The sequence below is a fragment of the Pipistrellus hanaki genome, assembly GCF_964339955.1.
Source record: "Pipistrellus hanaki genome assembly, chromosome: 10".
Taxonomy (NCBI): Eukaryota; Metazoa; Chordata; class Mammalia; order Chiroptera; family Vespertilionidae; genus Pipistrellus; species Pipistrellus hanaki.
This window is the reverse complement of record NC_140512.1, coordinates 13676872-13689526: the sequence shown is the minus strand read 5'-3', so window position 1 is coordinate 13689526 and position 12655 is coordinate 13676872. Positions and strand designations below refer to the sequence as shown.

Here is a 12655-nt window from a genome sequence, read left to right as displayed (position 1 = left end):
CCTGTACACCCCCCACTGGGGTTGTGCCGGCAACCAAGGTACATGCCCTTGACCGGAATCGAACCCGGGACTTTTCAGTCCGCAGGCCGACGCTCTATCCACTGAGCCAAACTGGTTTTGGCTGTCTCCTTTTATTCTTCAACAGCCTCTGTTATCAACTTGGATGGGGCGGAGTCCCAGGGTGGACCAGACCGCAATGGCTTCCCATCTGCCTTGCCCTAAGAGGCCCTAGGTCTCAGTGTCCTGAGGTAAACCCTGCAAGCACCTCTGAGAGAAAGCCACCATCGAGTTTTGCCTGCTGCCAGACAGTCCAGTTTCTCCCCAAATGAGTCTGAGTCGCCAGAATCTTGCCCAGAACTGGAGTTCAGAGCCGTTGGGAGCTTTTGTCTCCCTCCCGGTTGAGAAAGCCAGCTGTGTACTCAGTTGCCAGCCCTCTCCGCGTTCGTGCCTCGGTTCCTCTGCCTTCTGCAGTGTGCTCATTTATTTTAGAGGGAGAATGAGAGAGAAAGAAACATCAATGTGAGAGAGAATCATCAATCAGTTCCCTCTCCCATCCTCTCTGAGATCAATTTTAAAAATATTTTATTTTTAAAAAAGACTCTTTCTTTGGTTTTGTTTGGGACTCTATTAAATGTAATAATTAACTTGGAGACTGACAGTATTATAGTTTCCATACAAAAACATTGTTTCTTTTCAGTCAAATTTATTTTCATCAGTCAAATGTTTTCATTTTCTTCTTTAGGTCTTATACATTTCTTGTTAATGCATTTTATTTTTATTGCTGTAGTATATGGAAACTTTTAAAAAAAACCACATTTCCAAATAGCTTATTGCAGGTATTCAGTGAAGATACAATGTTTTTAATTATGTAATGTTGTTCTTCAAAAACAGTATTTCATTTCTCTTAAATCTGTGAATCTTGCTGAACTTAATAGTTCATATAATGACATATTGGAATATAGGCAGTCTTTTAAATTTTAAGTTATAAGTAAAGTTAAGACTTTTAGTTTAGTTTTTCCCTCCCAAAATGTTTTGAATCCTCAGATAAATGAGAATTTTTTTTTTTTTACTAAAGCCTAATTACAAGTTAGCAACTTATAAATAAATAAGCTTATTTTTATTTATTTATTTATTTATTTATTTATTTATTTTAAATATATTTTATTGATTTTGTATAGAGAGGAAGGGAGAGAGAGAGTTAGAAACATCGATGAGAGATAGACATCGATCAGCTGCCTCTTGCACACCCCCTACTGGGGATATGCCCGCAACCAAGGTACATGCCCTTGCCTGGAATCGAACCCAGGACCTTTCAGTCCCCAAGCCAACGCTCTATCCATTGAGCCAAACAGGTTTTGGCAATAAGCTTACTTTTAAACAGAGTACAAATTTTCCCTTTTCTAGAAAGAATCTTTTATTGTCTTTCAACCCTGAATAAAATACCCGTTAGATACTACATTACCCTGGGAATCTATTTGTGTAGTATTTATCCTGTTGCTTACCTGACTGTGTTCTAAAAAAAAAAAAAACCAGTTTACTTTTTGTTCTAATATAGCCTTATAGTAATTATATATTATTTTTAAAAATACACATATTTTTACAGAAAAATTAGAGTCCCCCATCTACCCTGCACTCAGTTTCCTCATTATAAACAACATTTGTATGTGTACATTGGTTAAAATTAATGAGCCAATATAGGTAATCCATACTTTGTTCAAATTTCCTTAGTTATGAAATTCTACATACTTTTTACCACATATTTTTAAATTTGCATTTGATTATGATATAATATTTTATCTGGAAAATAAGAAACTTAGTTCAGTATTTTGCTATTGTATGCTACTTAAATGTAAGACATGGCTGCATTTTTATTTCTCAATGAAATAAAGTTTTGTGGTTTGTGTTTTTTGTTTATTTTTGTCTGACTCCTTTCTTTTTTTAGCTTACGAGGAAATATTTCTGTAAAAGCAGTTAAAAAAGAAGTAGAAAAGAAATTACGATGTCTACTTGCTGATTTACCACTGCCCCCTGAGCTACCAGGAGGAGATGATCTCTCAAAGAGTCCAGAGGAAAAGAAAACAACAACACAGTTACATAGTAAAAAGAGGCCTAAGTATGTGCTTGCTTTCTACCTGCTCTTAAATTGGCCAGAGGTGATTCTGGATCATTATAAAACACAAAATTAAGATTTAAAATAATAAAAAGTGTATTTATTTGTCCTACTTAAATATCTGAATAACCTCTTATTAGAGTTTTGAAAATTTCATAATAGCCTGCATACCTATTCAAAATGATTAATAAAATTAAATTAAATTTTCTCTCACAGTTTGTAATGTATTGATTTTGGAGGTTATTGTATGTGTTAAAGATAACTTTAGTAATGAAGATATTTAAATAACAGAAACACTGAAATTGGACAAAGTGGCAGTCAGCATTAAGTAATTCCAAACAAAATTAGTAATGGACAAGCTGCTGGTCTTTCCTTGGCGGCATCAGTTAAACGGGGAGAAGGTTGATCTATCTTTTTTTTTTCTAACTTAACCAATCAAATGTGTAAGAGTTTGAGTTACATCCAATGTAAGCTTTGCTATTCAGGTAGCACCTATTATAAGAATATGAGATGATTTTTCTAGTATGGAGCAGAAAGCTAGAAAACTTTTAAAATAGTCTTTCTTTGAGTATTAATAGCTTTATCCCATTATATGGCTTTCTATTACTACAGAATATTACTATAAAACTACATTTTTTAAAAGAACATCTAATATATGTATTTCTCTCTCACACACACACACACACACACACACACACACACACGCTTAAAGTGTGGATTCCTGAGCGTTGATTTTATTAATACTTGTGTACTTTCAGACAAGTCTTTCTGGTGTTTCCATTTTCAAGATAATTTTATCTATCATGAGTCTAAATTCATCAGTGAGACTTATAGTTAGATTTTTGGTAATGCTCATTATTAAAATTCTGTGTTTTGAAAGCAGATATATAGTCATGAATGAAAAAGAAAACTTTCTGGAGGTTGGTTAGAGAACTAAACTTTGACTCTTCATACTTATGTTAGTTTTGTCCACTCACTGCAAAATGAGGTTTTATTTCTGAAAGTCCTTCATACAAGCTTTACTTCTTTTCTTCCTCAGTTTAAGTGCTATTGTACAAAAGAAGAGTCAGTGTGGAGATTGACACCTTGACTTTCATGATACTCTATAGTACCAAATCCCAGAGTTACTTGCATTCAAATGTGGAAGGGTATGGGGAAATAAAGGATGTAGGATTAAGGTGGTGGGAGGAGATTGAGTATTTAACAGTTTATTCAGTTTGCTTGATTGTATATAAAAACTTGAGAACTGTATTTGATAGAATATGTGGGCCTCGCTATGGTGAAATCAAAGAAAAAGATATTGACTGGGGAAAACGATGCGTGGATAAATTTGATATCATCGGAATTATTGGAGAAGGAACCTATGGACAAGTTTACAAGGCCAGGGATAAAGACACTGGTAAGAATGCCAAATGCTATGGATCTTTAGGACAGTGGAATGTATTTGTGTTTCTTTTCTAATGGATAACTAACTTCAGCAATTTTTAGGAAAACAGTTAATTTTTATTATATTTTTGTTTCATCTTGTTTTATGTATGCACTTATGTAAGAATTGAGTATATGTAAGTGGGTGTGCAATCATTTATACTTTCTAAAAGTGTTTAGTATCTGTAATATGTAGTATGCTGGGATTTAGGTTTCTTTTTTTATGGTGAATAAATTCTTACATTGTCAGTAATCAGAGGGAAAAAAGTATATTGATGTTATTAGACTTAGTAATGAACCTGTTGTAGTAAGCCTTATACAACACTTATTTTGGCCAAAATTATTTTTTTTTTTCTTCTGTAGAAATTACCCTTTATTTGGAGGCCAGATTTAGCAGCTGAATCTTTCAGAACATAATCAGGAACCTGAGAGAAAGTTTTAAAAGGCCTTACTGAAGAGGAAAATGTAACTGTCAGAGGCTGTATATTTAACAAAGTAATGCTCTGAGCCAGAGTATAATCTTATAATTCCTTTTTAAAATAATCAGTAGATTAAAATAGTTTAGCTATTTCAAGCCATTTAATATGGGTCGGACTACCTTATACTTAGAACCTCCTGAAGGCATTTACAGCATGGAGTAATAATATTGATAATGATGATTCTGCTTTATCAAAAAGAGATTAAATTATAACCTTTGAAGCTGTTTAGTAAAACAAGGCGTTACTATACATTTTAGAATTCCCTATTAAAGAGTCAAATACATTTTAATTACTAAAGATAAAAATATTTTTCTTGTAAAAAATTTGTAAATACAGGATTCTTTTTTTCTCCAAAATAGAATGAACAAACCTTTATTATAATGATGAATATTTACTTATAATAGAATTTGTTTATATGCATGTGTGTATTTTACTTATTTAGGTTTTATCTGACACAAATATGTATAAATTATTAGGCTATTAGAGGAGTGGGAAGAGCAAATTTTGAGATTGCTAAACCAGATTTTGAATCCCACTTTCACTACTGGATAATTGGATAACTTTAGGCAAGATAATATGTCTTAGCATTTCTCACCTGTGCAGTCTACAGAATTTTTCTCCTCTGTTCAGAGGGATTTTATGCATATATAAGCTTATTGTATATATTTATCTTCCCCTTCTTTACTTACCAAAAATGGCAGTGTAATGTATCTAATCTTTCTCATCCTGCTTTTTTTCATTTATTAGAGAGCATAAAGTAACAGTATATATGCACCTACCCTATATTTTTATACAGTTGTATCACAGCTTGGATAAATATCTCATAAGTTATTTAGCCAGAGATCTAATTCCTAAAACTATCAACATTATAATGTGGTATGTTGAAAATTAAAATATATTTTTGGGCTTGTAATTTGAAGAGTTAGGAACAAATACTATGAATTAAAATAAATTTAAAATTAAGAAAAATGTCATGTGGTTTTTGTCAGCTAGTAACTTGATTTTATTTAATTTTCTAATAGGAGAAATGGTTGCCTTAAAAAAAGTACGTCTAGATAATGAAAAGGAAGGCTTTCCGATTACAGCAATTCGAGAAATTAAAATTCTTCGGCAGCTTACTCATCAGAGTATTATCAATATGAAGGAGATAGTTACCGATAAAGAAGATGCTTTGGATTTTAAGAAGGATAAAGGTATGTGTGCATATTTACAGGACCATTCTGTGTATTCATGATTAAGCTATCTTGCAGATTTTGTTATAGGTGTTGACCTCTTAAGTAAATGTAGTTGAATTGAAGAGTTTATTTATGTTAGTGGTTTTTGAGCATCAGTATGATTGAGAAACAATTTATAGTAGTAGTAGAATATTTATACCTTACATTTTTAATGTTATAATGTCTTAAAAAACAAGGAACTTTATGGTAGGTTTATATATTAATTCTAAAAGTGTGGAGTCAAAAATCTTACCTGAAATTGCATTGAATAAATTGTACCTGTTACATGGTTGTCTTTTAGCAGAAAAACTGAAAAGAAATTAGTGTATTTATTAAAGTAATTATCATTAGGGAACATGATGGGTGAAAGAAAAGCTCTACTTGCCCAAACCGGTTTGGCTCAGTGGATAGAGTGTCAGCCTGAGGACTGAAGGGTCCCAGGTTCGATTCCGGTCAAGGTTGTGGGCACATCCCCACTAGGGGGCGTGCAAGAGGCAGCTGATCTATGAATCTCTCTCATCGATGTTTCTTACTGTATCTCTCTCCCTTCCTCTCTATAAGAAATCAATAAGATATATTAAAAAAGAAAAGCTCTACTGCCAGTAGCTTTTAGATCTTCAGAGTAAGATTTTGGAGCCAATGCTACCTACTTTATAATCTGTGGTTTTTGAAGAGCAGAATTTTTTTTCAAACTAATTCTAGCAGCCTTAGCTGGTTTGGCTCAGTGGATAGAGCATTGGCTTGGAGACTGAAGGGTCCCAGGTTTGATTCCAGTCAAGAGCACAAGCATGGGTTGTGGACTCGATCCCCAGTAGGAGTTTTGCAAGAGGCAGCTGATCAATGAATGATTCTCTCTCACCATTGATGTTTTTATTTCTCTCTCCCCCTCTCCCTTCTTCTCTGAAATCAATAAAAATATATTAAAAAAAAACAAAAACCTAGCTCTAACATAAAAGAGTTTTAAGTGGGCATGTTCTGATTGAACATGGTCTTAGCTTCCTTTTGTCTTCAACTACACATATTCTCTCTCCCTAAAATTTAATTAAAAATTTTATCTGAGGGTTGTGTGGAAATGTTTATTACCCTAGTATTATAATCAAATTAATACTTGCTTTTCCTCCATTATACCGCGAACCTCCTGTTTCTTTAATCTGTGTAGCCACACTGCCTGACCATTCTTCAATCCCATCTTTGCTGTTTTTTGATTGCACACCAAACTTTAGTTACATTGGCCTTTTGAATTGTTACATACGCCATTGCACTTCTCTTCCTTCAGCATGCTGCTTCCCTGGACTTAAACATCTGCACTCTCAGCACACACATACCACACACCACACACCACACACACACACACAAATATGCATGCACCTGATTTAAAAGGCTAACTTCTCGTCCAATAGGTCTCAATTTGAATGTTGCTTTATTCATTAGTAAGGCCTTACTTGACCAGTCTTTCCATTTTCTGCTGAATGTAGACACACACAATTTAAGAGCCCTAGCTACAGACTTGGAGAGGGGGTTGTAAGTGGAGATTGACTGTTAATGAGACGAGGCTCTCTTTGTAGTGCTGACAGTGCTCTAGAACTCAATTTGAAGATGGCTGCCTAACTGCAAATACATTAAAACCAGTTGAATTGTGTACTCTAAATGGGTGAATGTACAGTATGTGAATTAGATTGCAATAAAATTATTTAAGACACACACAAAAAAAATCCCAACTAGCTTTCAATAATTCCATGTTCTACCCTAGTCAGTGTGGCTAAGTGTTTGAGCATTGACCTATAAACCAGGAGGTCACGGTTTGATTCCCAGTCAGGGCACATGCTCAGGTTGTAGACTTGATCCCTAATGTGCAAGAGGCAGCCTATCCATGATTCTCTCATCACTGATGCTTCTCTCCCTCTCCCTTCCTCTCTTTGAAATCAATAAAAATATAGGGGGGGGGGAAATCCATATTATGATGAAAATATTGTGTGAATTGAGAGGGATAACTGGTGGGGGAAGTGGTAGACATGTAGAAAATGAAGCTGTAGAAGTAGATTAGGACCAAAAATGGTTCTTGACCTTAAATCTATGCCAAGAAACTAAAATATTAACTTTTACCTTCTTTAAAACAAAAATAGTACAGTGCTTATCGTGTATTTGAACTAGCATTTGTAGTAATTTTATTTGAACTTTAGTAATTTGATAGATAAAAAATTATATTTTATCTTTTTAATAATTATTTCTTATTATTATGGAGATTGATGATTTCTTGTGTCCATATAATTTCTTTACCCTTAAAATGCTTGTTTATGTCTTTTGCCCATTTTTATTAGTATATTAATGTTTTTCTTGGTGTTAAATATGATTTTTTGTTGTCGTTGTTAATCCTCACCCGAAGATATTTTCCCATCGATTTTTAGAGAAAGTGGAAGGGATGGGGAAAGACACAGAGAGAGAAACATTGATTGGTTACCTCCCTCCGGCACATGCCCTGACCAGAGCCAGAGATAGAGCCTGCTGCAGCTGAGTTATCTGCCATTGACTGTAATTGAACCCGGGATCCTTCAGTCCTTGGGCCAACGCTCTATCCGCTGAGTCAAACTGGTAGCACAGATGTTAAATGTTTTTTACATAGTAGGAATGTTGATATTTTGAGTGACTTACAGAAAAACTACCTAGCCATCTGGTTTCCTTCTTTTCCATGTGTTTCTTATGTTAGTACTCAGTAAATGTTGAGGAGAAAAGTGTTTATAAAACAGATTGTAATCTGTTCCAGATTAACCAAATGAACCTATCATGATTGTGAATTTTGCATAATCAGGTAAAGATATAGGAAGGTGCTTTAGTTATATTCAGTAAACTATAGCAAATAATCCTTTTCAGGGGAGAAAATGACTTCCTTTTCTGGGTCACAAGGAAACAGAGTTAGTATCATGTGTTGAAATTCAGAATTTATAAAACATAGAGAAATCAGAATATATTGGTGTCTACCAGGAGATAACCAATGGCAAAGTGTTTAAAGGAAAAGGAATCTGTGGCAAAGTAGGGAGGGTGTAGTGGAAATAGAAAGGGCTGGAGGTGGGGCTTTCCCCTGCCAATATTTCCTAAGTCGGTGAATAAGAAATAATGTTCTTTTGAGGCAGATTTAATAAAGTAAAGTAATGGGAATTACATGTACTGGTTAAGAATATAGTTTGAATCCTTGCTTTTTCCATCATTACATACAGTTTTCCTCATCTGGAAATGGTGTAATAGTACCTAGCTCAGATTTGTTATAATAAATGAAATAATGTGTAAGAAACACTTACCTTAGAATATTGCACATAGGAAGTACACAGTAAAATTTGCTGTTATAGCTTGTTGTTACATCGTGAGGGCAGAAATAGATAGTTAATATAAATATAATAATAATTGTTTATAATTAAGCAGAGAGGATGAAAGTTTGGGAGAAATTAATATTTTAGTTTTAGTGCTCTACTGAAATTTATGTGGAGATCAGATATAAGGAGTGGTGCTGACCCAGAAGTTAAAAAAGAGGTTTTTTTTCCTGAAAGTTTAGAAATAGTCTCTAATTATTAATTTTAAAAGTTTTAAGAAGAGTAAAAAGCTCTAGTCACATCTGACTAGCTGCGATTGGATTGGTTAAACTAGCTGTATAAGGAAGTGTTCGCCATCACCTATCTTTATCCAGTGTTGGGTGTGCCTTGTGAGGCACAGTCCCACATGGCCACCACAAGGTCTCCTTGCAGTTGTACCTAGACCAGGTGGATGATGACAACAAGGAGGAGGCCAGATGCCACCTCCAGATTCTTGGGAAAGTATTGCATTCTGAGTGGCAGAGAGCCGTGTATGATGAGCAGGGAGAGTGGATGAGGTTTCTGATGTGTGCGTAACCAAGATAAGAATTGGAAGATATATTGGAGGATACTCTTTAAAAATATTATCTCTTTAAGACATTCAAGCTTTCAAGTAGACAAAGAGATTCTGAAGAAGAGCTGGTTGATATTAAATAGGCCTATCTGGACTTCAATGGGGACATGGGTCAGGTCGTGGAGTCCATGCTATGTGTGCAGAATACAGAGGAACCAGGATAAAGGAATATTATTCAGCAAGCTGTTAGTGTTCCCATCCTATAATGCCTCTGTCAGAGAATTGAAGCAAAAGATGAATGCTAGGAAAAGGAGGGCTCAGGAATTGACTAAAAAAGCAGAATTGAGCAGGAAGGAGATGAGACTTTGAAAAGATAACTTGAAAGCAGTCTTAGACAGGAGGTTGGTTAAAAGAAAATGGACAATTTTCTGTCTCAGATGGAAGCAGAGTACTCAAGAATGAAAATAAATACTGGAGTTTTCTCTTCAAAAGTCCTTAAGTAGGCTAGGTATAGTCTAAATTTAAAGACAAAAGTCAATTCAACCCTCAACGAGAACAGTTGTCTTTCCTATTTAAATTATTCAAATTGAGTATGGTAAACACATCTTAGTATATCTTAGAAATCCCCTGACATTCTGTGAAGTCCTCCTATGAAGGAATTGGATGGTGATCGGTGAGGGAAGGGGAGATGGGCTTTGGTATACTTATGACAGCACTTTTGTGGATCTTCTATACAAGGAAATTTATCTAGAATGTGGGTCTGCCTATACATCCTTTACCAGTTGTCATTTTACCACACAAGAGTAAGCTGCAGAATATTCTGAGTGATGCGTGTGTGTTGAAATAAGATCCATGAATACTTTTAGAAGAAATTATTTGTTGAATACCTATTAAATTCCATGCATTGTTCTACTTGCTGGGAACAGGCAATAAATTAGATAGACAAGGTTTCTACCCTATGGCCTACATTACCAGTAGAGTGAGTATGACTTGGGCTGTCTTGGATATTCTATCCTAAGAGCTAAGGATTGGGGCTGGGGTGGAGTTAAAGGAACAAGGAAAAGAACACAGGTTCAAAGGAGAGTGGGTTGGCTATTCAGATCTTTATTATTTTATTATTTTATTTTTTATATTAAATACTAAAGGCCCGGTGGGGTCCCTCAGCCTGGCCTGCAGGGATTGGGCCGAAAGCTACAGTCTGACATCCTCCGAGGGATGCAGTAGTGCTGGAAGCAGCAGGTGGCCGGGGATGAGCCCAGTGGGAGAGGCTTGCACCACTGCAGCTGCACTTGCCAGCCATGAGCCCGGTGTCTGGTGCCCAATGGTCAGCTGAGTGGTGCTCATGCTGTTGGGAGCGCACTAACCAGCAGGAGACAGATAGCTCCTGCGTTGAGTGTCTGCTCCCTAGTGGTCAGTGCGCATCTAGCGACCAGTCATTCGGTCCCTCTGTCCCTTAGGCTTATATATATAGATGTTGGGATGACATTGGTTAATAGGATCATATAGGTTGGGTTTCAGGTGTGGATTTCTGCATTATAAGATCTTTATATTGCACCCAAAGTCAGATCATCTCCCGTTACCATATATTGATCTCCTTTTATCCCCTACCCTCTGGCAACCACCACACTGTTGTTTGTGTCCACGAGTTTCAATTCTATATCCCAAAATATAGAATTGGTTCTTAGCAATTTCTGCCTAACTTATTTCACTTAGCATAATATTCTCAAGGTCCATCGATGTTCTTGCACATGGCAGTATTTTGTATTTTCTGTGGCTGAGTAGTAGTCCATTGTATATATGTACCACATCTTCTTTATCCAATCCTCTATCAAAGGACACATTGGTTGTCTCATGACTTGGCACTGAATAATGCTGCAGTGAACATAGGGGTGCATATGTGTTTTTTTGCGAATACATGTTTTTGAGTTGTTGGTGTACATACCCAGGAGAGGAATTGCTGGGTCATGTGGTAGCTCTGTTCTTGATTTTTTGAGGAGTCACCAGATTGTTTTTCATAGTGGCTATACTGGTCTACATTCACACCAGTAGTGAATGAAGGTTGCCTTTTTTCTACAACTTCTCCACTTGTTATTGTCTTGTTGATAATAGCCATTCCAACATGTGTGAGATGATATCTCACTGTAGTTTTGATTTGCATTTCCCTAATTGCTAGTGAGGTTGAACATCTTTTTATTTGTCTCTTTTTGGGAGAGGTGTCTGTTCATGTACTCTACCCATTTTTTAATTGGGTTGTTTGTTTCATATTGAGTTACGTGTTCTTTATATAGTTTGAATATTAAGTCTTGGTTGAAGCTATTGTTTACAGATATCTTCCCTTCAGTCTGCTGCCTATGTTTTGTTGGTTTCTTTTGCTGTGCAGAAGCTTTTTAGATTGTTATGTCTCATTCATTTATTTTTGCCTTTATTTTACTTGCCTTTGGAGTCAAGCTCATAAAATGTTCTCTATGACCAAGGTTCATAAGTTTAGAACTTATGTTTTCTTTTTTGTAATTTATTGTTTCAGATCTTGTGTTTATCTTTGTTCCATTTTGAGTTAATTTTTGTACAAGAGGACAAACTGTAATCCGGTTTCATTCTTTTGTATGTGGCTTTCCAATTTTCCCAGCACCATTTATTGAAGAGGCTTTCTTTACTCCATTGTGTGCTACTGGCTCCTTTGTCAAAAATTTACCCATATACATGTGGTTTCATATTTGGGTTCCCAATTGTGTCTCATTGACCTGTGTGTTTATTTTTCTGCCAATATCATGCTATTTGATTATCATAGCTCTGTAGAATAATTTGAAATCAGGTAGTGTGATACCTCCAGCTTTGTTCTTTTTTCTCAGGATACTTAGACTATTCAGCGTCTTTAAGCAGTTCCATACAAAACTGATGGTTTTTTTGTTTTATTTCTTTAAAAACTGTCATTGGGATTTTGATTGGGATTTTGTATGTTGCTTTGGCTAATGGAGCCATTTTAACTATGTTGGTTCTTCCAGTTCATGAAATTGGAATATCTTTCTATTTCTTCGTGTCTTTTTCAATCTCCCTTAATAATGCCATGTAGTTTTCAGTTTATAGGTTGTTTAAATTCTTTAAGTTTATTCCTAGGTATTTTATTTTTGTGTCAATTGCAAAAGGAATTGCTTTCTTTCCTTTTTTTTTTTTTTTAATCTTTATGGTTGAGAAGATTACAAATCTCCCCGTTTTTTTCTCCCCATTGTCCCCCTGCCACCCAGTTCCTGCCCTGCACCAGGTTTACCACCTTATTGTCTCTATCCATAGGTAATGCATATAAGCATAAAGATCTTTGGTTAATCTCTTCCCACCCCTCACCCCCTTCCCTTGGAGATTTGTTAGTCTCTTACAGGTTTCCATGTCTCTGATTATATTTTATTCATCATTTTATTTTGTTCATTAGATTTCTTGTTTATTTTTATTTTTAGATTCAATTGTTGATATGTATTTATTGCCATTTTCTTTTTTTTTCTTCTCCTTCCTCTTCTTTAAAAAAAAGTATGTATTTTTATTGATTTCAGAAAGGAAGGGAGAGGGGCAGAGAGATAGAA

The 12655-nt window shown here is 35.3% G+C and overlaps 1 protein-coding gene across 4 annotated transcripts in view; it reads left to right on the top strand.

The window, feature by feature from the left end:
• The window catches only part of CDK13 (cyclin dependent kinase 13), a gene marked incomplete at its 5' end in the record, with an annotated part of 96120 nt that overhangs the window by 32785 nt on the left and 50680 nt on the right, over positions 1-12655 (top strand). For all 4 annotated transcript variants that reach the window (XM_084896413.1, XM_084896411.1, XM_084896412.1 and 1 more), the window contains 3 exons: positions 1943-2113; positions 3370-3509; positions 5037-5207. In XM_084896413.1, coding sequence (XP_084752539.1) covers positions 1943-2113; positions 3370-3509; positions 5037-5207 — 482 coding nt within the window. The remainder of the gene's footprint in view (positions 1-1942; positions 2114-3369; positions 3510-5036; positions 5208-12655) is intronic.